Here is a 26,572-nt window from a genome sequence, read left to right as displayed (position 1 = left end):
TTAAACGTGTTAGAGGGACTTGATTAGGATTAAATGGACACATGAACCGACATTAGCTTTTCAAATTATTTGCAATCACAAAGAAAAAAAAAATCATTATTCGTTCAACATAATTTATCTAAGGAGAGATTAATGCTTATTTTCTTGTTTTCGAGTTGGTATTAATAGATGTTGAGTTGGACCTGTGGTTTCAACCAGGAATTAACTGGCACTAAAAACCTACCCACAAAGCAGTATTTATTTTTTCATTTAGGTAAAATCTTCGTGTCGTAGGCTATGCTGTTGTAGCTAAACCACACAGAAGACTTTTCGCTTATTTATTTTTAGTCAGTATGCTTTTGCTTTAAAGTCCGGTTGTGCTGTATAAGCTAATCATACTTGTTTTCATTCATTTCAAACTGTAACATTTGGGAAGTGAAATGGCGAATGTTCTCGCTGGTACAAACGCAGGCAGAGTGGCTTGGGTTTCTACGAGCGGTCAGGGAGAGCAGTGAAGGAGAGCTCTGGGAATTGAAACCCAAATCCACTTGTAATCTTGCAACAGTATCGAGCATAATTGGCCGAGGAGAGCAGATTAAGATTGATGAGACGTTAAAGTGGCTCTTTGGAGTTCAGGGGATCGATAAATATCCCAATTTCAAGAGCCTCTCCTCACATCCAGGACAGATCCGTGGGCTGCTACAACTAGCCTAATAAAAGACAGAGGACTGGTCAAAGAGAAAAATAAAGAGCGAGCACGCGCACACACACACACACACTTGGGATTAGATCATAGTCATCTAACCGGGATTACAACATCTGTAAATATTTTAATAATGTTTATAAGGTCAATTTTACAGGTTTCATATAATCAAGATGGAATCACAACGACTGATTCGATTAGGAAGCGCGTAAATGCGCATCACTCACATAGGATTTGTTGTGTCGCAAAATAACGAAGGAAAGTGACTGTGAAATGATTGCTGTTGGGTCTCATGAGAACGCTCACCTATTCAAATATTCGCATTTATTTCTTGATATAATGCCATATGACCAATGCCTCAATTTGGAAGTCTAATCGTGTAAATTGCTGCAACGATTCTCTTCAACAATTCATATGTAGGATATTTTCCCATTTTTTCCTGTTTCATTTTCGTGCGTATAGTTTGTGTAAACTCTGCACCATATTTATCTTGTAATTAGGCTATTAATAAAACAATTATTTTTGGTGTATATCGAGATTATTTTGAATAGCCTATATAGGCCCTACCATTTTTTTTTCGCACGACATGCATGATGAAGATCGATAGACCTCGTCAAAGTCTACAAAACCTTATTCGAAAAGGCAGGAATGGGAAAAAAATGATTGCAAACTCATTTTGAAGAGATGCCACAAATTGTTTAGAATACGTGTATGGTTGTGCAGCCATAATCAGTTACTAACTTGCATTAGGCCTGCGTATCGCTTGTTGATGACATACTGGCGATACATATCCTGGGTAATTTCCCCTGTGAAAAATAAAAAATATATCTCCTTGTTATAGGCCCTGTTGTCTTGAGCACCCCGGCCCAGCTTATTGCCCCGGCCACTGAAGCCCGTGGGACTCTCTCTGTCACAACCACGGAAATCTATTTTGAAGTGGACGAAGAGGACCCAGCCTTCAGACGCATTGATGGCAAAGTAGGTTGAATTTCTATTGCGCATATGTAACTGTGCACAATTGCCAAGCAGAATTGCACTCCTAATGACATGGAACAAAATCAAATACTACAAAGTGTTTAATAATTTCAGCACTTTATAAAAAACGTCAATCCAATAACGTTAAAAATATAGGCATGTCTTTCTGAATCGAGGCCCATGCCTTGAATGTCCCTTTTTTGTGTTTTTTTTTTTTTTTTTTTCCTAGACGTGCCTGGTAAAATGCCATTTAAAGTGATAGTTCATGTACAACAGCCTATGTAAAATTACCCAAGACGTATGCATTTAAAACTCATAATTGCGCGAATCGGCAATCTTCAGTTTTGTTATGAATAACATTGAGTGAAAGAAATATAATCTAACACATTTTAGGTTGAAAAATAAAAACAATTTGAACATTTCTAAATGAAGGGGTGCAATTCAGATGTGCAGAACTTTCATGAGAGAATTATATCGTTAAGCCACACATTTCTGACCTGTCTGTGCAATCCATATTTCAGTTCATCTGTGTCCTTCTCTCAACGGCCACTGTTCACATGAAGAAGTGTTCTTATTTTCCTGTTTTGTGTATTCCGTTTTTGTTTTTTGTTTTTTGTAAAAATCAGGCTACATCGTGTAGCCTAATTTTCACGCCGAAGAGACTTAAAAATCCCCCCAAAAATCGTGCCTATATTACACTGCAATATTTATGTAGCATGTAGTCATTATTTGGACACAAATATTAATTTGCTTTTATTAAATCTTTAAATAAACTCAGAGACAGATATAAAAAAAAAAATCAAATCACAAAATGTTATATTCCAGTGTATTTCAAGTGCATTATTTTCAGGTATATTTTTTTCATATATATATTCTCAATTTCAGCCTTTTATCATGTAAGCAAGGTACAAACAAAAATGGTCGAATATACTTTAAATAAGAATTCAAGTATGCGAATGGAATGTTTAAGAAATAGTACCATCAAAATGTAAACTTTAGAAATTTGCCATTGACAATAGATTAAATTGTGGATGCATGTTTTTTCTTCTTTCTCTCTTCAGAAATAATCCAGGCGAATGTTAAAACATGTGAAATTATACTTCTATTAACGTGTCACAGAACAACAATCACAACTGCAGACCACCGGATTCACAATCTACAAATGTGTCTATTTACAGTATAAAATGTACAGGTTCTCTGTCACGTACAGCTTTGTTTCGAAAGCTTTTAGGTAAAATGTGTTGTTGGGCAGGGTTCGTAAAAAGAAAAGAAAGAAACAGTAATACTGACAGGTAACTATATTCATTTTGATTGTTGATACAATTTGCTCCATCCTTATGACACATTCGTGTCATGTGAAGTATTTTTAAACGGAGCTCTCTAAAATATTTTTTTTTTTTTACAACAGAAACAACAGTGACCATTTTGTGGAAGAGTTCCTGATTAGCCTCTAGGCCTCAGAACTTTGATCAGTCAGGCCTTCTATTCATAAACATGCCGTTTATTTTTTATTTTTACCTCAGAGTTTCTCCAGGCTTTTAGGGTTGGTTAGAATTTCTCTAGCCAGTCGCCAAGTCTGTTTGGCAGCGTTTTCAAGGCCCGAATGTGGCTTCCCTTGGAAAAGGTCTAGGTTTGGCAGAAAATAATGGGGACATCTCCTGCACTGCAAACACGAAATGAGCTGCAATAAAATCCCGTTCAGTCGATCCCCGAGGCAGTTCTCGTCCCAGTCCGACTCGCGCGGGTGTTTCTCGCACTCGTAAGACACAAGAGTTTTCATGTGGTAGTTGTTGAGAGGCTGCCCGGGTAGCTCAAGGTGCCGGTCGCGCAGCGTCTTGAGCAGCGACAGGCATTTCTTCCTGCACCCTCCCAGGAGCAGTCGGTTCTCCGCTTCGGCGAACTGCAACACCCAGGCATCGCTCTCCGCCGAGCTCTGCTTCCCGTTCAACGAGTAACACTCCTTCGATAAGAGATTGAACCCCTCGGCTTTGACTTCTGCCACCCTGTTCGGGCCAGGCCACGGGATGTGCGGCAGCGGCCAGTGGGCAGCGCTTCGCGGCCAGATGCCGGTGCACTTGAACGCGGGGGTGATCTGAACCACATATCTGTCTCTGATGCGTAATTTCACCTCGCTGGTGTCCGCGACCATTTTAACCACGTCCCTATAGCTGCACTTATCCACCGCCTGCGCCACGAGCGTCTGGAACCTGGAGCGGATCTTGCGCGCGGACAGGTATCCCGAAGCCGTGATGAACTCGACCCAGAGGGACATGCTTCTCTTCCGCCCGTCGCTTAGCTTGAGCACGGCGCAGCCCGGCAGAGAGCCGTCGTCCACGAAGTTGAAGACCCCCATCTGGTTCAGATAGAGGACCACCTCGAATTCAGTAGGGGAGATGACCTCGAGCCCCTCGAAACGGTTATCCATTTCGTTTAAGGAGCTGATAAAGCGGGGCTCCTGGACCTCCACCTCCTTCAGGACATCCGAGACCACCTTGCACACCTCCCGGATGGTCTTGGAGATAGCCGCTTTCCGAGACTGGCATTTCTCGTTGTAGTATTTATTGAGGTGATACACCAGCTTGGCCTGGGCGGCGATCATATTTGGACAGAGATCCGGGTTGTACACCGGAGTCTCGCAGTAACCCGAGGGATCCAACGCGGCTGTTTGTACAGGAGCCAATTTTAGAGAAGAAGTAGACTATTTAGAGGGAAAAAGGGATTTTCAAATAAATAAAAAAATACCTTTTTTTTTATCTGTGCGTGGAGCACATGCACAAAGTCTGCCAGTTAAATCATCAGCTTCTGTTTTCAATTGCGACCAAAAAAAAGTCAAACCCCTTGGTCTAATTCAGCAATTAAAAGTCCATACGCACGGATCAGTAGTTCAGCAAACCTCTTGAATCCACTTGCGGTGTCTTTTCTCTGTTTGAAATAGAGGTTGGAAAGTGCAGGGTGCTCTTAAGTGTGTGTCCAAGCGTTGTTGGTTTGTTTAAGACTCCGAACTCACTCCTGTGAAATTATAAAGGGAGGGTTTGAGAGGAGCTCGTCCAATCACGGCCCGAGTCGTCACTGCCTTCAGTTTATTGACGACAAATTAATCCTCCGCTTTTATACACAACCAAATCGTCTGGTGGAAACACACCTACACGTTGGAGGGAGAAGATACAGGTTTATTCGTGATATATGGATTTTCCTGCTCTTCTTGTTAGATAGACAACGTCTAGTCCGTTATTATTTATTTTTCTACCAGAAATCCTGTAATTTCATATTTCTGTTAATAGAATATTTCGGCTGTATCACTCATTTTAAATTTCAATTTTCATTATCTCGATTAGCCTACAATTTGTCGAAAATATAGATTTGTTAGTTGTTTTCAATTTTCACTGGAGAGATGCGTGTAGTTTGACAAAGTTTTTCATTGATCTGTTAATTCGATTTTTCTTTTGGTGTTGCAGTATTGTTTCACATGATGGTATTTGAAGTGTTTAAATGACTACATTTATATTGCTACAATGCGTTATATCTCTCTCTTTATTGTGCATGTTATTTAAAATTCGTTTTGAATAGCCTAATAGAAATATTATTTTTAATATGTTGCTGTGTACATGTGGTAATGGCGATAATGGTTAACGATTACGCGTCTCTGTACCAAACGCCGGAATCTTTTGTTTTATTTTAAACACTTCGAACATTAATCCGTATTATTTATTTTCCAAAACAGCAAAATAGAGCATTAGGTGCATTTATAGTCGTGGTGGCGCCTTACTTGCTTAGTGTAAAATATAAAAACGATTAGGTTTAGTTTTTCTGTGAAGTTCATTGTAGATGACATGAATATAAAGGCCTTTATAAGGGCTTAAATCACATTTCGTTAATGTGTTCTCCTTAACATAGCAAATTTAAAAGTCTCGCATTTGTGTATAAATAGTTATTTTAATTTCAATTGATTATATAAAAAAAGCTTTGTTTGAAGTTTTGCTTTAAGCATTCCGCAGTGGTGTAGCAAATGTAGCCTATAGGAAAAGCATTTTTTAAAAAAAAAAAAATCTTTTAAATTCGTTTTTCATGACAGTTCTTTAATGATTTTAATTAAAACTAGTTCTGTATTTCTTCCAGGGACAGAAAAATAGAAGCCTGATCTGAACGTCTTCTTATTATTGTTTTAAAACAGGCTATAGTGTCGTAGCTTAGGCTATAGCCTACTTTTTTTCGTTTCTAGTTCAGTCAAATCAGTAGTCACGGTTCGTTTTAATTAAATCTTTTTGGATCGTTATAGGTTATTAAAACCTCAAGCTTTTATATAACGTGCATTTTAACCTTTTATTCCCTTTTTTTGTCTCTGCAGATTAAACGTTCAATAATTGAATTGTACAAACGACAGGAAATATTTTAACGATATGAGATGAACTTTTTTTGTGTGTGTGACTTTTCTAGATATCGTGGTTGCGTGTGATTTAAGTTGTGTAGCCTAATATTGCGTGAAATACACAGGCACTTTTCTCGCGATATTATATTTGAAATCTAATGGAGAACAACGAGAACAAGGCAAGATTCATCGTGCCCTTTCAGAACCCAATCATGATGCATCACTGATTATGAGTAAAAATGCTTCTTCCTTTTTTCTTTTTTTTTTTAAATTAGGAGACACATTTGAACGTGTATTTGAATAAATGTGTTAGGCTACATGTTGTAGATATATGTCCTATATGCAAGTCTGTTTCAGTACACAGAGCAGATTGTTACAGGTCACTGCAGTCTGCTTGGCACCTTATGTCTGGAGGATTTTGCCAACCATAATTAATAGAGCTCTGCAGTTTACAGGCAACGATCACACTTATCAGAGTTCCCCTTTGCCTCTGTCAGGAACTGAAAGCAAGGTGAATGCTGTTTGGGCCTTTGGCAGGTATATGGCACTTTATTAAAATCAAACATTTTATTTATTTATTTATTTATTTTCTAAGAAGAATGCAGCCTATCCTTGTGTCCAGAAGACTTTATCTGATCAATCAATTCATCTGATATATGAATTTCATTCTGGACTACTGTACATGCATTAGGTGAATTTTTTTTTTTTTTAGGTAGATATATTAGGGTTGTTTGACAAATGGGAGGATTGCAAAATACTTTTTTTTTTTTTTTTTTACTCTACCTTGTTACTCTCAGAAAATCTTTGGTGCTCTCTGTTTAACCCTGCTTTCCACCTCAACCACCTCTCTCTCTCTCTCTCTCTCTCTCTCTCTCTCTCACTCTCTCTCTCTCTCTCTCTCTCTCTCTATTGCACACACATTACATGGCAGGCACCCAACCGTATCGGATCAGACGGTCTCCCTCCCTTCACTGGTCTATGCTCTGATGTGTTCAGCACTGCTTTTGTATGTCTGAATCAGTCGCTTGTCTATTGTTTGTTTGTGAGTTACAGTAAACAGTAGTACAGTGTTATAGTATCAGACATCATTTCATCTCGGATTAGCAATGTTCATCTGTTAGCACCGTTTAGTCCTCAACTCTCACATTCCATACTGAAAATTAGCCTATTTCAAACACATATACACATAAAGCATATACTTTATGAAACAGAACTCAAATGGTTGTTTATCAGTATTTTCATTGCAGCGTTTAATACTGCAATGGGCTACATAAATATTCAGGATCAAGTTCAAGAATGTTAGATTTTATAAACACACTTATAAAAATTAACGAGAGCTGTTCAGTTCGTTTGGAAACTTTTATGCTGCATCTTAAATCATTTAAATACAAAACCATTCAATACTGTATACTTGACTCAAGCGCTCTGTTAAGTGTGACCTGAAGGCACTTCAAAACCCCCTTGACCTCAGACCCCCTCTCCTCTCACGCACACCGCGTCTCCGCAACATTGCAATCTGTGTGTCTTTGTGACCATAACGCACTATCCACAGGCTTCGCTGTGATATATGAGGGTGTGACAACAGTACGGGTGCTATTTCTGACCCAGCGAATAGGATGCCGGATTGTGTAAATCAATACAATGACTCCGGCTTCCGCCCCTTTTTGGACGAGCATATGACCCAGGAAACGTTTAGCTCGTTGAAGGCCTCTTTGTTCTGGAGTTTCCTCGCCAATGACTTCTTCATTTTTCTTTCTCCCTCCAGTCTTGTTCTGAAGAGTGATTCTCCATGTCCGAATGGCCCTACGTGACCACGTTTAACTGAATAGTGTCGTTTTTAAACACATTGATGATTTAGGTTAAGGTCTTGCAGATTTTTAGTCACCATTTAAATTTTCAAAACCGCAATTGGCTAGAAGGTAAATTGTGTAGTTTATAAATATGAATAAATGGGTGTTGTAATGGATTATATCAGTATTATGTTTTTAAAAGTACATTAAAATAGATTGTATAGTGAGTGTCAGTATATTTCTTTGATTTTATATGTAAGTACTTTAACCTTTGATTAATTGATTGAAATCACTTAGATAAATATGTTTTTATTATTATTTTATATATATTATAAATGTAATACTTTTTATTATAATATATATTTTTAAATTGTATTATTTTTCGTTATTTGGTTTTATTTTGACATTTAACATTTGTTTTCCTGCTTCTCTTAATGTATAAGAAAAAAAGACTTATTTTTTAAAAGAGAAATACATTGCAGACAGTGCTGCTGTCTTTGCATCATGCAGTGCATTTAATTATAACCCTGCATTAATAATCCAGCATACTAATTTAAAAGAACGACATCACGGGACAACATTAGATAGCACTTCTTATGTGGCTAGAACATTGTATGCCAATATTAATAGTACCAGGAGAGTTATTCACAGATTTGAATATATCAAGAGCTTAAGAGAGTCTTAATTGAAGTTAATAGTCACTTCTTCACACTAATATTAATAATCCTATTATTCAGTGACAAAAGGAGGTCAGCTCAGCTTTATTTCATCATCATTCATAGACAGTTCTTTACACTGATCCCATCATCATTTTGCGACAGCGAACAAAAAAAAGAAAGAAAAAAGAATATCAAAACTGGATCTGAGCCAAAAGGCGTCGCTAGGTCAAAGCACAGATTATCGAGTGCACTTAATGGATCGGAGAAGTCAAATATAAATCATATTAAAGGCCCTGCCATTTAAGACAAGCAATATTAGCGTGGAGCTTGGTGCTGGTGGGGATTGCATTATACAAGATGGACACTTATTATGACATATCCCTTTCAGCTTCCTGCAAATGGATATCAAAATTGTCATTGAGTTTTCTTCCGAAGCGAATTCAGTTATTCCAGGCAATATGGCCTCACTGCAGGGCTCCCAGTTAATTTTCTCTTGCCTATCGGCTGTCAGCCCCCTACCTCTCATGCTTTGAATGTTCTCCCTCCATTTGTTTTATTTTTCATGCTATATTAGAAGCCTCCTCCTGGGGGGGGAGTTTGGGAGAAGAGGACAAAATCCTCTCCGTAAAATGTAAATTTTTTTGGTATAGCGGACTAGATAGGCTAAACATAAACAGTAACTCCCAAATGCAAGGGAGAGAGAGGAACATTGGAAAATTAATCAGTTTTTTTTAGCCTTGCCATCACCCTTCCTTACACCCCCACCCCCCCCCCCCCCCCAACAGCAATATGCATTGTTGCTTGTCAGCTTCTCTGATTAATGGCGTGAATTTATTTGCATAGATTTAGCACTGATTTCATTAGTTTATTCAAAAAAGGACCTTTTGATTTGAATATCCTTTAATCTGAAATCTTACACAGTTGAAGATTTTTTGAGGTGTGTTCACTTATAAGTGCATGCACAAAATCACATATTCCGCAAACAGTATGTATGGCGAATTACAGAGATTTCACCCCAGAATTTTGTCAAATTATGCCATTTGCTCCCATGTCATTCCAAACCTGTATGAATTTATGTGTATCTCTTTAACCCTTAAAAGCATGGGTCTTTAGTGACCCGGGACGTCATTCACTACCCTCCTCCTCATTCATTTTTTAAAGTTAGACATCAACCTTCTTAGTATTCCTCACTGAATAAGTGCAATTCACCTTTTTATGCCACAAGGTGGCAATGTCTGAGACACAATGATGAAGTGACGTTTCACTCACAGTTACCGCAGGCAGAAAACAAAAGAATTGGAAATATCATCAGCAAAACTTGAAATGGCTCAGCGATTTACTACAGAGCAAGTACTGAACGCAATCAGATATTAGTGTCACTGTCACTTGATGCTGGATCTGGTGAAGAAGCTGTCAGCGATCAAAATATTGATTTTGAAGATGTTGAAAATGATAATTTTGAGAATAAGTTTGAGATCGCGAATATGAGCCAGATGCTGAATGTTCTGAGAAATGAGGACAGTGATGATTGTATAAAACATCTGCTCAAACTGAACCCTTCCAAGCCCCAAAACTGTGCTTTGTTTTATTCCTCTTTAATTGTTACTCTAACATCAGGAGAGTTTTATATTATTGAGACAGGTAGAGATCCATCCGTGTTAGATATAGGTCCGGGTTGCTGAAGACCTGAATATGTAGTAATGATTGGCGAAACATTGATGGGTTTACATTGGCGAATAATTTAAGGGTTACATTTCTATTAACTGTTCAAACTTTTGAAAGTTTCCTGTGAAGCATCAGTTTCATTTTGTATTCAGTAAGCAGATCCATTTGTTTTCATCTGTTTGTTTTCAAGTGCCGTACACAAACCCTAAGCTCGGTAAAACACCTTTAACAAGCGGCCGTCACAAGACACCAACCTCTTCAGCTCCCTGTGATTAATCTTAATGTCTTGGAGACATCCCATGTTTAGAGGTTGAGTCCGTAATCATTCGCTCACTGACCCGATGATACTCAACCAGAACATCCTCTCAACAGCCCCGGTGAGGACAATGCCTTGATGCATTTCAAATTAATTATACCGCCCTATTCCAAGAAGCACGTGCGCTCGACAGCCGGTTCTGGAGAGTGAAAACAAAGAGAAAGAAAAAGAGAGAAAAAGACTGCACTTTTTTTTCCCAGGTTGGGGGGCTCGAGTAATGAAATGCTGGTGGTTGAAGCCCATGATGAAATTAGGCCATGTAACCCAAATAAGGGATGAAGGCTTCATAATTGCCAGTCCTTGAGATCTGAGGTGCTGGGTGCCAACTGTCAGAGCTGGGCTAATGATGACAAATGTCTCTCTATGCAGATTGCAAAAAGGGAGGAGAAAAGGTAGAAGGGGGGAAGAAGCCGCCGCAGGAGAGCGAGAATAAACCGAAAGAAAGTGAGCAAACTGCAAAGTAAGACAGGTGCTTTCTAGCGAAACGTCTCATGAAGCGGTAAAGACTAGATAGAGCTTTCAAGAGGGGGATTTTTTTTTTTTTTTTTTTTTTTTTAATACTTTAAAGTATGAGAAAAGTCAAATCCATTAGATAAATCAGTGCAGAACTTGGTACGACAGACATTTAAATTACATTTTTAATCTTTCAACAATAGCATTTCAACGCATGTGTGACCTAAACTTCTAATGTAGAGTTGCTGCCAAAACAAAATGCTAAAAATACCCAAAACGTTTGAACTTTAGGCTTCATATTTTATTGCTCCTAAATCGCTATCACAAAGAAACTCATAAATGTGTCTGCACTTATAGATTAGCCATTGAAAAAGCAAGAACCTATAGTGATGCAGTGAGGTCCAGCTTTCCCCAATTTGTTGCATGAATGGCTTTTTGAAAAGGTTCCCTTGCTACAAAGGAAGCCCCCTTTTTTGTTTGCCCTCTCCCCATCTGTGTCATCTGTTGTGAGGGGGGCGGTTTCTGTTCAAGGGAGGGGGCGGGACCAAGGGGGGCTCCCTGGTGACCGGGGCCAGTTGTTTTATGGACTCGACGTAGCGGCGCAGGCAGTTCATAAGTTGCCAGTTCCTTTGTGTAAGACGACAGGCTGACACGTGGGAGGCGACACGGCCATATTGACGTATATCATTTCCATTAATAACGTGGATGAGCCCCCGCCTCGTTTCCGCCTGCTGACTTATACAGAGAATCCCTCCACAATGACACGTAATTGACAATGTAAAATGAAGAGCGGACTGGCTGGACCTGATTTTGATGTTCTTTTATGGAGATGAGGTTTAAGACTTACCCAATTTATGTAGAATTAGGCAGAAAGTTTGTTGCAGTTTTGATCTGAATCCTATCTTTGATACTATTAAAAAACTACTATATTAAATTTGAGTAGCCAATGTCAGACTAAAACTCTTTAAATCTCTCTGGTAACAGAAGCAAGACTCTGTTTTCCATAATGCTGCGACATATGGAGCTAGTGGCTGGTGTTTTATATTACACGCTCATTAACACCACATGAGCTGTTTTGTGACGCTGACATGTAGCCTCGGTGAAGGTTAAAATGATTGATATCCTTACCTCTGCTTTATGTGAAAGTCTGATTTTAGGGCCAAATGAATTAGGCAGCTCATTTTATGGTCTGTGGTGCTTTTAAGAACAGGCCATGACAAAATAACCAACCAATTAATCGGTTAGCCTCTTTTAAACAAAGCTAGCATCCGTTATTTACATTTTTTGCTGTAGCCTACAACAGATTCAAAGCGGCAGATTTGTTGCTTAATCCTCAGAGGATAACTTTAGTACATTTCTAGTATTTAAAGTTTATATGTTGATTGCGAAACTTAAGCACTTTTGCAAGCATTTTAGCATTTTGCTATGTTGCTAATGCTATTTAGCTTTTTTCCATCTTTCCACAGACGCAAAAGCTTAATACATGTATAGTGGCCTCCTGTTCTGGTGTTTTGTTGTATTTTTGGGGTTCCAGCTCTCGACCGGCCTCATTAATGTAGTGGTTGAGGTAGCTGGCTTCCATAATCAAAATTCAGTAGGTGTGTTTCAGCTCCTGCCGAAACTCCTGGAGAGGGCAGAGGGAAGAGCTGACATGCCGCTTCCTGCCTCGAGGGCTCTCACTGCACGCTGGAACAGCCCTCAGGCTAAAAGAGCCATCCTGATGACCACGTGCTCTCTTACCATAAAACATTCAGCAGCCTGGCGTTTTATATTCAGATTTTTATAAATTCATAAATCAAGTAAAAATGTGCTATACGTATATATTGGCTTATTGCTTTTAAAACAGTTGCTGTTGCCAATGATAAAAGACACCAAAGTTCAATTAACAGTAAAATTTAATTACAATAATAATTATTAATAATAAATGTAACTTTATTGAAGCAAGAAGCTACATATGAATAGGAAAAATACAGTAAAAAATAGTGATATTGTGACATAAAAATATGTTGAAAACTGCTTAATATTTTTGTAGAAACTGTAATTTCAGGTTCAAAAGAACAACATTTATTTGAAATACAATTTTTTTGTTAAATTATAAATGTCTTTACTGTCACTTTTGATCAATTGAATGCATCTTGCTGAAACAAAAATGATTAATTTCTTTCAAATATATATGGTCAGTAAGATTTTTTTAAAAGAAATAATAGTTTTTTTTAGAAAGGATGCATGTGTATATTTAATGCACCCTTGTGTGTGTGTGTGTTATATGTAATATATATATAGGCCTATATATATATATATATATATATATATATATATATATACACTCAAACATATATGGGCAATATACAATAAATGCTCTGACTTTTGCACTACACTATGCTGAAATTCAAATGATTTTATTATTGTGTCAGTTTGTCTGTTGGCGGGGGTGAGAGCGTGCAAAAACAGGCGGAGGTGTTGACACCATCTGACGAACGAGGATTAGCCGTTTACAGAAGCTGTAATATGATAGGTCAAGGCATGGAGGCGCTTCCTCTACGACTCCGGCTTGGCGTAATGAATGATTGGCAGGAGAAGGATGCGCTGCCAGTCGACGGCAGAGGTGCAGGCTTGATGGCTGCCGCAGAGCTCTGTGGATCCCTTGATCACGGTGGGCCGCTCCCCTTTCATCCGTGCCCACAACTCTGCCAGGAAAAGCTGCTTTTCCTTCCCCCTCCTTTCTTTTTCCTTTTTTTTATTCCCCCTAATTTACACATTTAAGACATTTTTATTTGCTTATTTGCAATTCTCTTTTTATTTAATACTTTTTGGCTTGTGAAACTTCACTCCCACTTCCTCTCCACCTCCCCTCCCTCCCTCCCTCCATCTCACTCTCTCTGAGTCTCTTTCTTCTCGGTTTGCCTTTGGGCGATGAACTAATTTCAGGCTCCATAATTGCAGCGTGTTGTACACCTGCCTGCTATTAATTCTCCTCTGTCATTCACTCTCTCCTTCTTAATGAGATATTATTGTAATTATTGTTATTATGGTGTTTGGCGTAATTAACGTGATTGATGTTGGTGCTAGGGGAGGGTTTATTTTGGCATTTGAATAGATGAGGGGATACTCCTCGAGCACACAGGACGTGACCAAGGTGCGATGGCTCATTCCTCTAGTCGTTCATAATGTATCCAGTAAAGTTGAAGGGTTATATTCAGGACTGTTCTTTCTAAAATGTCATTCGAAGTCTGAACCGGAGTTCTGGTTTGAATGGCGCACCATGTTGCTGTTTTAAGACTTGACTGGTAAAAGGCCAAACAATGGCCAGTGTGGAGCTTTGTTTCGATACGTCACTTAGACCCTGTGAAATTCAAATTTCCCCATCCTTCGAACGGAGGGCTGAGGCTTTTGCCCGGTCTGATTTTAGTCAACCTGTTGTGTTTGGGGGAACAAAAAAGCTCTCAGTCCATTTGATCCCAATCCAATTGTTTTGGTATTTTGTGGCTGATAGGAATACAAAAGGATAAAAGGCAGAAGGCTCAGAATCTTTCCTTCCAAGCACTGGCAATCCAATTAGAGGTTTGATAAGGACCATATTAAGGGGGCTTCATGCTAGTATTGTGGGTGTTTATATAATACATCACCAAAAAGTGAGCCCAAGTCTGACAAAACTTCCCTTTGGAGACATTCAGAAACATCCTTTATTGGAAAAATATGTCATAAAGCAAATACTGATTTTATTATTGCTGTTATTATTATATAATTTATTTTTAATTATAAAATGTTTTCTTAAGGGGTAAGGGCAAGATTAGTCTATAGTAAATTGATGTCTTCTATGTCCCCCAAATTGTCATTCTCCTTGTATTGAAGGGCAATTTGCAGGCTAGGAGTTTGAGTGCAAAAGCTCTATAGTTATATATTGTTTGTATGGATGTTTTGAAAGGGCTACAGTCAGTATAATTTTTCTGGTCAGGTGTTAGATACCTGCTGTTTTAATAGGCAGATTCCCCTTGAGGTCTCATTATAGCTTACAGTCTGGGGCAAAAGAACAACCAATCTCTCACTTATATTGCCATATAGTAGATGTCCTTGCTTCATATTTATATAACATTTAGTTGAAACCTAAGTCTGCATTCCTTAAGTCCTGAAGTTTAGAGACCCAAGACCTCAGGACTTAATGAACAACATATTCCAGGTTGCCTGAAGTTGCCGGGACCCTGTTCTTGACATTGCATGTGAGCTCCGGTGCTCACCAATAGCGGGGGCTTTTCCCAAGTCGTGGATCTTTGAGTGGGTGACAGCCATTTAACGCCACACGACCTGCGTCTCAAGAGCCACTGTCAGGACCCTCTCCAATCCTGTTAAGTACAATTACTATTCATGCTCTTTGCATGCTGCTTTGAACTGCTCTAGCTCCATGTCCCCTGCAGAGCTTGGTAGTGGACAAGAAACCATAAATGCAACAGTTATAAAAACACTTGCCTGTTATCTCGAAACCTCTTCTATACAATCCAGAGTTTGACAATGGCTTATAGTTTGAGCTCCAGTGATAATGAGAATAATGAACTGTCTAACTGGTAATAAATACACACACAAACCAGAATTTTCATGTTCATTTTTAAGCTTGGCAGAGGCTATTTGTAAACACATTTTGTCAATTCATCATGAGTTCTGTGGCAGTCTTCTTTATCCTTTAAATATTTCTGTCATCATGTTTCCTCCCCAATAACTCCAGTCTTTCTCCTCTCAGAGTCTATTGAACGCCCCAGTGCATTCAATCGTGTTCAAAGGGAGAGCTGAAGAAAGGACTGAGCATAATGCTTAATAGGTGCTTTAGTAATTCTGAAGTTTTCATAGCTTAATCTGTTCTGAAAAGCTCGGCAGAGAGAAAAAGGCCCTCCAAATGGCCCTCAGAGTTAATTTGATGTGACTTCTGTACAATAAGGCCGCCAGAACGCTAGAAGACCATTCTGCCGCGTTACCTTTTCTTCCAGACTCCTTGGACCCTTAGAAACCGTTGCCTAAATGTTTCATAAGACTGCCTGTGTAAGCCACTCAAGTATTCTCTTCCTACAATGCCTACTTTAAGACTATTATTACACTGCGCTTGAGCCAGAGGAGAGGATACAAATAGCAAAGCTCCAGTCTCTCTTTGTTGCAAGTCTGGGATTGGTTTAGCACAACCGGTAGAGTCGTTGTGTTCTAAACACACTCATTGTACGCCTCATTTCTCCTCTTTTGCCTTTGTTAAGGTCTCGGCTTCCATTTTTGTTGATAGCAGAGGCCCAGACACAGTGTGTGCTTACTTTGTCCATTGCATATGAATAGATTGCAGGCCCAGTGGATACTATGAGAAAGCAGTACTTTGAGACTTTGATTGCCAAAAAGAATTTCACCATCTGACGACTACTAAAAAAATATTTTAGTTTAAAAAAAAAGTTGTGCTTTTTATGTACCGACAACAATTGTAAAAATATTTCTTCTCAAGCAGGTTTCTTGGAATACTTCCCCCTTCTGCTATTGGTTAGGGAAACCGATAGTACGGTCCCCAAGCCCAAGCCAATGTTGCTAATTGTCTTTTCAAACTACGCATGGTAGTGGCATGTCTGCAGAATGAATCAATTGATTCAATGATTCACTTATAAACAAATCAGTTGAGGGAAGGAGTCAGTGGCTCACCCATTAATGTAGTCACTTGTTTTATTCCTAAATGAATCAGTGTTTTGAACAAATCAGTTGAATGAATGGTTTAATGACTCGCTTATGAAGACAGTTTTGACTACTAAAAAAGTATTTTAGTTAAAAAATACTCTACCGACAACTATTGTTAAAATGAAATCTTCTCAAGCTGGTTTCTATAGGAATACTTCCTCCTTCTGCTATTGGTTAGGGAAACCGATAGTCCCACCCACAAACTCAGGCCATTGGTTGAGCCAGTGTTGCTAAGTGTCTTTTCAAACTACACACAGTAGTGGCATGTCTGCAGAATGAATCAGTTGATTGAATGATTCAGTGGTTCACTGGGAAGGAACCAGTGGCTTACCCATTAATGTAGTCACTTGTTTCATTCCTAAATGAATCAGTGTTTTGAACGAATCGGTTGAATGAATGGTTTAATGACTTGCTTATAAGACAGTTATAACCTGCAAAAAGGCTCAATGAAAAATCCTTAACACTTTCACTCAGCCAATTTTTGTACAAAAAAAAATAAAAAAAAATACATACTCCACTTTCAAGTAGTATTGATTTAGAGATATGTCTTACACACATGCTAGCAAGTGATTCGTTTTGGAGAAATCCCAGACTTTCTCAAGCGGAAATGACTGGAAAATAAAGATTTTATCCTACAGACCAAATCTCTCCCATGTGACATTCCACCATTAATCAAGATCTCATTTCAGCACAAAAGCACAATCAATGAGAAAATGCCTATGATCCAGCTTTGGGAAACATTTACTCCTATGAGTAATAAATCACTTAAGAAAGTTGCTGTCTTTTGTTTGCTCAAATTTCAAGCATTTCCCTTTTCAAATCAGGGATAGAGAAAAGGAAACATATAGAAATGTTAATCTCTGTATTTCCCTCTCTGTTGTATGGAAACGGCCTTATGGGAGTTCAGAAGAGACAGCATGACATAGGCCTCCAGTTGAGATACACTTTCACTGATCAACTAAGACAAAGTAGTGAAGCAACTTCTATTTTCATTTTCCGCCAAAGAAAAATCTTTTTTTTCCTGTGTGCTTAGCGTGTGTTGGAGCTAGCATGTCTAGGTCACTAACCCTGGAGAAAACAGCTTGCATTAATATGCTGTAATCCAGTGTAATTAGTCAAATAGCCGCACGCCAAGCAGATTGTCACAGGCTGTCAGCTTTGGCAGGCGTGCAAGATGGCCCGCTGTCCCGCTGGCCGGCAGGGATACCACCGAGAGCACATACATGTACGTAACACTCCCTCGTGCTTCAGCTGAGCAATCAACCCCGGGTCATCGGGGACCCGGAGATTCTGTTTGTGTCTGACTGCAACATTATGATCTACTGATTACATTGTGTAATTAAGTCTAAAACAACATGCATAGACTAGATTTGAAAACAAATAATGTCTAAAAACTCCAAGTGAATGTTGTTTTAAAAAAATAAAAGATTATTATTAAATTGGCGCAAACTCCTCATTGTATTCTAAATGACTAGATTTTCTTATCAGTTAATATTACTGTATTAAACATTTAGGAACAGGCATTGTAGCTTTAAGTATTTATTGATTTTGTAATTGATTAATGATTATTCTGAAAAGATACTGCAAGTTGTGTTTAAATTTTTGCAATACACAAAAATTGCAATTAATTGTGAGAATTAACTGCAATACTTGGTTTTAACATCAACTGTATTTAGTTCCCCCTTCCATCCGGTTCCTTTCAAGACTTCCTCCACCTCCATCTCTTCCTCATGGTGGGGAGTGATATGCAAAGTACGTGTGCGCATGAAATAAACACAGTCAAAATAATTATATCAACCCCAGCCTTCTCCTCCCACTCCCGAAATCCTCTAGGAAAGCGTTTGACATAAGTTGACGAGGGTTGTCCAACAGCCCCTTCAACGCCGCCCGGAAAACGTCTCCATACGCCGCTGGATTAGTGAGGGTAAAAAGATTTAAACTATATAATTACAAGGGGATCAAGTGCAAATTATCTACCATGCTCAACAGCCAGATTACCCTCCTCTGTTTCCCTCTGACTTACCCCTGAGGATGAAAGCAACACCCCTCCCACTCAACGCAGAGACTTCCTAGCATACACAATCTAGTGCCAGCAGCTAATATATTTTTACTTTTTGTGTCAGCATATTTTTTTTTTATTTTATTTTATTTTATTTTATTTTATTTTATTTTATTTTATTTTATTTTATTTTATTTTATTTTATTTTATTTTATTTTATTTTATTTTATTTTATTTTATTTTATTTTATTTTATTTTATTTTATTTTATTTTATTTTATTTTATTTTATTTTATTTTATTTTATTTTATTTTGGAAGGAGGCCTCTGTAGTACAGGTATCTTCAAAGTGCATCTTTTGGCACTGGGAAGGAGGCCTTCACAGTTTGGGTGGATATTATTAGATTCTGGGAGAAAAGAATAATAGACGAGGGTGTGATGTTCACAACAGCCGGTCGAACATCTTGTTATTGTATGGTGCAAAGACTGTGTATCGCACAGCCCCCTCATACTCTTGTTTCCAGTTGCATTTTGTGTAATACAGTATATCCATTGCTTTATCTACGCTACATCAATATGTGCTAGCTGAACAGTTGATTTCCAAACCATTGGCATTAATAGAGACTTTGTCCTCCATTTGCAGCAATAAAAATCTGGAATGGTTATCCACTAGATGTTGGAACATGGCTGCAGGGATTTGTTCCCATTAACAAGCATCAATGAGGTCAGGCACTGAAAAATCCTCCAAAAGATGTTCAGGTCTGGCTTTGTGCAGATTAGGCAAGTTTTTCCACATGCAAAAGATTCATCAAATCATCTCTATGGATCTCTCTTTTTATGCTTAGAATATCTTGATACTGAAGCAGAAAAGGTATGTGCAATTCTACAGAAAATACAGAGGAGATTGTTAGTCTTTTGTTTGATTTTAAGCACTTAGTATTAACTGATTTAGCCAAACTTGTTCGTTGGTAGGGGATCTCCACATATTTTTGGCCATGTACTTTATCTCTTTCTGTTCCACCTTACTGTTTTTCCATGTGATGAGTGCAGAGCTTTGTTTGCGATTTCTCTGTCAGACTGAAGAGGCTATTCATCAAGCCAGTGCGATTCCAGTCATCTTAAGCGTGATGAGTCTCTTAAGAAGGGCCATTAGTGAGGGCTCAGCAAATGGACCCCATAGAAAATTACACTCCGTCTTTTTAAAAAGCCCTTAACACAAGCCCTCTCAAGCTGTTTATCTAGATTAGTGTTAGCCGCGTGTGTGTATATGTGCCTATGGGGACATTTATATGCCTTTTTCTGCTCATTGTTTCCTTTTGTAGCCATTTTGATTTTTAATGAGCTTCTAATTTCCCAGCAAACCAATATTGAATGGAAAACAAAATGGCTCGACCGCAAGAAGATTCCACCATCACCAACATATCTGTTTTCATGGCACGCACAACCTCAAGAGCACGCCTGAAATACGACCCTTGCAGCAAAACCACTATTGACAAACTGGGTTGGACATATTAGGCAGTGATCTGAGCAGCGAGCAGAGCTCATATTCATCCGTTTATCACCGCAGTCTCACTTCACGACTGAAACCGTGTCACCCCGACACACGCTCTCGCACACCCCAAATGTGTGTTGACAGTGATTATGCAAAAACCACATCCTCTTTCCGGAGATACCTGCTCAGGGAGCCATTCCCCTTTACTGGGGCTGAAAAATGGATTCCGCGAGGAGCGTCCAATGAGAGGCTTCTGATAATCTGAAGGAATTTTAAATTTTGCTTATTTTCACCCCTTAGAGCACATGTCACAAGCAGGAGAGATCAGATGGGAAATACAGCCTTTGATGTGCACGGGTGCGTGTGTGTGTGTTTTCCTTTCAGATGAGTTTTTCTCATCTTTTAAAAGGATATACAGAAACTTCTGGTAAACAGTTTGAGATTTGGATCAATGAATTTCACAAATCTTACTTTGGTTTTATTGTTTATTAACATGAAGCTGAAAGAGCTCAGCTCAGTTTTTCCTGTTTATTCAATTTTTAATCATCCTTTGGGCATTAAAATATATTATACTTGTGCTCAACTATACGCTCCAATTGTCCAACGAAGTGGGCTTCACAAAGTATTCAGACATGTTTAAGTGAAATGGCAAATTATATATGTACTGTATGTGTGTACATACATACAATATTACTGTTTTTACTGTGTATGTATAAGTGTATATATACAGTGAAGGCCTGTTCAAGGCCTGTTCACACCGGGACGAATTTCGCGCACGATATTCGCCGACGTTTAATGCCTCGTGACTAAACAAAGGGCGCCAATGTGAGTGTGCACACCGCCGCGAAAAACGGCATGCGTAAAAGCGTCATTTAAAAAAAAAACGCCTCGGGTTCGTTTTTTTAGTTTGACGCGCCGCGTCAAAAACTATCCGACCGATGTGATTGCCGCTTTTGCTCACGTGTCTGGAGCTTCTGAAGTTACAGTAAAACACAACTTGGGGGCGCTCAAACACTAAACGGTCTTGCCGAGCACACATGCGTAACGGCGAAGAAGATATACGCCAAGTAGCGTCTACACTGCCGGTGTGGTGAAGTATCTGGTCACCCTGAAGTGATGGGTCCGGGCTGAGGACCCAAGCAATCCGATTGGTTCAAAGCACGTTTTATGGGTAATCGCTTTAGTGCCTGGTTACAAATCATACAAAATCACTTTATTATAGAAGACGTTTGTACTACGTTATAACGAGTCATTAATGTATTTAATGTATTTTAAATTATACGTTTCATATACTAGTATTTAACCGAAGCTATAGATTGTGAAATTAAAAATTTCTCGTTGTTAGTGTGTTTTTTAGTTAGCTTAGATAGTAGCATAGCATACAGCTAACGTTATCCGATGATCGTGCTATGAGCTTTACCTGAGCTTATACTGCACTGATACTGCCTTACTGTATTCACAGCAATTCGTAATGCAATTATAATTGTCATTATTTTTTACCACATAATAACACTAAAACAGCTCACTAAAACAGCTCACGTTAGCTACAAGTTATCGCGAGAACAGATTTAGATCAGGCATACTACTGGCATATTAATTGGGTCCTCAGCCCGGACCCATCACTTCAGAGTGACCGGATACTTCACCACACCGGGAAGAAATAAGACGAGGAAGATGCAAAGCAAGATGAATGTAGAGCCGCTGGTCTCGTTGGTGTCGGAACATAAAGAACTATATGACAAACGCGACAGTGACTACAAAAATCTTGATAAAAGAGAACTGTTATGGAGTGGTATTGCAGAGCAAATGGACCTTGTGTACCGGGGTATTTCTGTTTTACATTAAGCGGCATCTAATGTCAGGGAATGAATTTGCATGTTCACTCGGCTCATCGTCAGCGAAAATCGCTTGGGTGTGAACACAAAAAACGCGTTGAAAAACGCTGGCGAATAACGCGCGCCGATATTCGTCCCGGTGTGTACGCCCCTTAATATTGTGACATATTACATTTTTAGATCTGTTTTCTCTTTTAATATTTTTTAATAGAATTTATTGCGGTGGCGCTGCTGAATTTTTGTAAGCCATTAGTCTTCAGTGTCACATGATCCTTCACAAATCAATGCTAATATGCTGATTTGTATGGAGTTAGAATCATGCCAAAACCTCACACACACACAAAACGTGTTTTACTCACACCCAACGATTCACAAACAAACTCAGTGTGGTTTGCAAATACAAAACATCACTCACAAACTATTATGATTAATGTTAAAAACAGTTCCGCTGCTTCATACTTTTGTGAAAAATGTGATCGCAGGGCTTTCCAAATGAACAAAAATTATTTCAAGTTAAGTGAATTAGAACACACCCTGTGAATTAGAACACAGCTTTGCATATTTGATTACAAACACTTCATTACTAAGTCATATTTTGAAGCACATGTATGGGGACATATTGACCAAAAAATCCTTGTGATGTAAATTAAGGTTGAAAGGGCAGCAGCAGCTCTGAGGAAGAAGTATGCAAGCATGAATTTGGCAGCAACAAGGCTAGGTGATAGGGCACACTCTCTCTCACACACACACTCACATTCATAGTGAGCAGACTGGAGTAGTCACACCTTGTCATCCTGTGCTTTTTCTCCTGAAGCCCGAAGCCAGCAACAGCCGGCGGTAAACAGTCCAGACCCCCCCACCTGTTCAAAAACAGGCCCTTTGGTAAAGACTGTCACATACTGTGCTGGTCTTTCCTCTCTACACCTACAGTGCCACAGCATGTCTGCTTTCAAACTCAGCTGCCCCTTACACCAGACACACTGTACCCTGCATGCAGTAAAGCCTTTTACAAGCTACAAAAGTCAGTCAGCCTTTTCTTACTGTGTCCATTACTGCCGTTGAGTAGCAGTGATTGTTTTAAAGGTCTGGTTAATTTCTGTTTAATCTCTTTAAAGGAACAGCCTAAAAAAAAAAAAAAAGTCATCAATTTACCCAAGGTTCTCACGTTTCGTAACTGAATGAGAACTAGTCAGGAAATTTGAACATGTCCACAGTACGTTTAAATGCACTTTAAAAGTTCAATTTCAGCCTAACTAAAGCAATGATTTGACTTTTTTTTCTGAATATTTTGAGAAAAATATCATTTTTATTTATAAAATATTTATTTTTTAAATCTGTAGCATATATTAATTATTATTATTATTATTATTGAGTCTCAAGATGTAGTCACATGCACTATAAATGTATGGTACTTTTATGGTGTTTTTTTCTTTTTCTTTTTGGTGCTTTTGGAACAAGCGTTATGTAAATTTTTCCAAATGTGTTAGACAGAAGAAGAAAAAAGTCACATGGGTTGGAACAAAATTTGGGTTAGTAAATAATTAAAGAATTTAAATTTTGGGTGCGCTGTTCCTTTAAATGTATCTGTGTGCAGATAAAATGACTGTTAGGCTGTGGGGTTTGAACCTCTTTAGCTCATATATACATTTTCTCTCGCGCACCATAGGGAGTAGTCACCATTCTTGAGATGAGACAAGTGCTCTCACTTTCTGGACACATTTTCCCCTCTCTCATTCCACACACACACACACGCATTCAGTCCCAGCAGTGGAAGCCTATTAGACAAATCTGCAGAGAGCCCAGCAGAGGTGCTATGATGGCAGGTTGTCAGTGCGACAGACGACCGGCTTTATAAACATATCAGTCATGCTGGCTGTTATATCCCCGGCCAGACTCAGCACACATTTGACATGGAGAGGGATTGCACTCATCTCTCGAGGGGCTGTGTGAAAAATTGTGTCCGGTTTAAGAATGACAGATCTTTTTGATATATATTCACCCCTGTCATAACGTTTCATTCGGGCGGGCAGTTTCGGGGCGTCCTTTGAAGAATAAGAATGGTGAAAATGATTTGCCTTGGATGTCATGCTCAATAATGGCTGTTAACACCAACAAAACGAGAAGAATTGTGGGGGCCGATTGTCAATAGGGGCCCGGTGTTTATTTACAGTAGCCGAATTAATAAATTGCACTGACAACAAAACAGTTGGATTATTCCACTGATGTAATAAACACACTAATATGCATCTGTTAGGAACCTTTTACAACCGTAACAGCTGCATATACAACAGACATAACCATCCAAACGTGAGCTAGGTATAGCTGTGTGTGCGCAGTGAGGTAAAAGCCTGGAGCCTGTGATTAGATTGGGGTAGAAGCCTCCAGCTGGCAGGCCTGTCTGGGACCCGGGACCCGGAGCCGCTCGCTCCTGACACTCGTCACCATTGTGACACCTCTGACAGGCAGCGGACAGCCCAGCCAGACAGGTTCATTAAGCGCCATTTTTTACAGCTGGGCCTCCGTCCTTCTTTCTCTCTCTCTCTCTTTCTCGTTTTCTCTGTTTCTCCACGATGAGAACAAAAAGACGGGAGAGAATAACGACTGCACTTTGTCAGAGACCTCTGTGTCTACAGGGGCACTGGCTTGTTGATGTTTGATGTGCCAGCTCCGTTGTTATGACAAATTTTTTTCTGATGTGACCTATTTTGAGATGCTTTTTCTCCAGCAGTATCTTTTGTTGTCGGCTAACCCTTTGGCCTGCGCTTTGTCACAGGAAGAGACAGGCAAGGGCATGTGTAGATGCATATACATTTAAATTTGTCCCCTGAAACACAAAGAGGTCTTGTATTTTTTATTTAATTATTTTTTTATTATTATTATTGGGGGCAAGCACCTGTCACATTTTGTTCAGATGTAAAACTACTTCTTCTAAATTGATTTATTTGTTTTATTATTATTATTACTAATAATAAAATAATTATTGTTGTGGTATAATTACATATTTAGTTAGTTTTTATGAATAATATTTATTGCTTTTTATTGCTGTTTTATGATTCATTTGTTTATCATTATTATATTAATAATACTTTATTACTACTACTACTACTAATAATAATAATAATATTAATAATAATAATACATTTATTATTGTTGTTGTATCATTATATATTCATTTAGTTTTTAGAATTATATTAATATTTATTATTGTTGTTATTGTTGTAATTTTACTTGTTTTAGCATTATTATTGAAATCATGATTGTTTTATCTTTATCATTAATAATGTTATTATTATTATCATTATTATTAGTAGTAGTAGTAGTATTGTTTATTTGGCATTGTTTTATTAATATTGTTATTATTACATTTATTATTATTAAATATTGTTATTATTATTGTAGTAATGTTGCATTCATTTGTTTTTATTATTGTCAATAATTTGACAATAATTTGTTTTTATTACTGTTTGTATGATTCATTTGTTTGTCATTATTATATTAATAATATGTATTATTATTATTATGTTTTTTTTTATTATGTATTGTTGAACATAGTTTCCCTATACATGTATATATATATATATATATATATATATATATATATATATATATATATATATATATATACATGTGTGTGTGTATATATATATATATATATATATATATATATATATTTTTTTTTTTTTATTTTTTTTTATTGCTACTATTGTTCTCTCCATTGTTCTCTCAGCATGTGGGAAGTCATTGAACCTCTAATGCCAAAATCTCCCAAATGGTTCTTCTAACTACTTACCCACTAAACTGCTGTTTTCCACACAATCTATCTATGACAGCTCTTTGAGTTCACTTCTGTCGAGGTGTCAGCCAGGGCGAACCTATCTATATCTAGCGTTGGTTGTTAGGGGTTTGTATGGAGTACCTACAGTGGTGGATGGTGAGCAATTTGATATAATCCATTTTTAATTGATCCCTAGAGCCACTGATGTGACAGGAGGCTCTTCTGTGTCAGTGCCGAGAATTATTCTGGGGAGAAACTAAGCAAGGCCAGTCTGGTTGGTGGAGGCTTTCAGTATCTCTAAAGATGAATTCTCTTTAGGTGCTAACCTTAACCGATTCCCATTCACAGTTACTGTACACAATGTCCCAAACCTTTCCTCTACCACAAAACCTTTCTTCACCTTTGCACCCACCCAAAATGGCCTCTTATCTATGTGCCACAAACCATTCTCTTTTTTTGGGCTTGAAGAATGTGAGTGTGTACGCATATGTTTGTGTGTGTGTGTACCTCTTGGTCCGTTAAAGTGGTAGGTGGGGATTGGAGTTTGGCTCATTCTCACCTGTCAGGATGAAGCTCTTGATCCAGTCTCCGAGGTCCCCGGGGTTCTCCGAGCAGAAACTCACTAATGATCCCCCTCTTGCCCCAGCCCTGTGTTAGTATGGATTATTTGCGGCCGCCTTATCCCCGTAGGGATTGTGTTCCAACAGCCCAGTGAGAGAGATGTGTCAAACAAAATAGAGGAAAGGTGGAAAGATGGCCCTTTGCATCATCAACAGAAAGCAGCATCTTAGGTCTTTTTAGAGATGCCTCCATTTTGAGAAGCCTATCAAAGCCTGGCCTGTCACTCAGTAGATTCCAGCCAACATTTCTGAC

At 38.5% G+C, this 26,572-nt stretch overlaps 2 protein-coding genes across 8 annotated transcripts in view; one reads left to right on the top strand and one right to left on the bottom strand.

Moving 5' to 3' along the window:
• nbeab (neurobeachin b) overlaps positions 1 to 26,572 on the top strand; it is a 286,723-nt gene that overhangs the window by 201,776 nt on the left and 58,375 nt on the right. For 5 of the 7 annotated variants that reach the window (XM_084126150.1, XM_084126151.1, XM_084126146.1 and 2 more), the window contains one exon: positions 1,524 to 1,660. In XM_084126150.1, the coding sequence (XP_083982276.1) occupies positions 1,524 to 1,660 (137 nt within the window). Of the gene's footprint in view, positions 1 to 1,523; positions 1,661 to 4,773; positions 4,826 to 10,865; positions 10,898 to 26,572 lie in introns of those variants that run through there. The other 2 variants (XM_084126148.1, XM_084126149.1) reach the window with 2 other exon arrangements.
• mab21l1 (mab-21-like 1) lies at positions 1,758 to 4,780 on the bottom strand. Its single transcript, XM_084126152.1, has one exon. It carries the CDS (start codon positions 4,254 to 4,256, stop codon positions 3,177 to 3,179), a length of 1,080 nt encoding a protein of 359 aa, XP_083982278.1. The 5' UTR covers positions 4,257 to 4,780; the 3' UTR covers positions 1,758 to 3,176.

The sequence above is a fragment of the Abramis brama genome (genome assembly GCF_963993115.1).
Source record: "Abramis brama genome assembly, chromosome: 10".
NCBI lineage: Eukaryota > Metazoa > Chordata > Actinopteri > Cypriniformes > Leuciscidae > Abramis > Abramis brama.
Note: the sequence above shows the minus strand (reverse complement) of the source record. Positions and strands in the feature narration are given on the sequence as shown.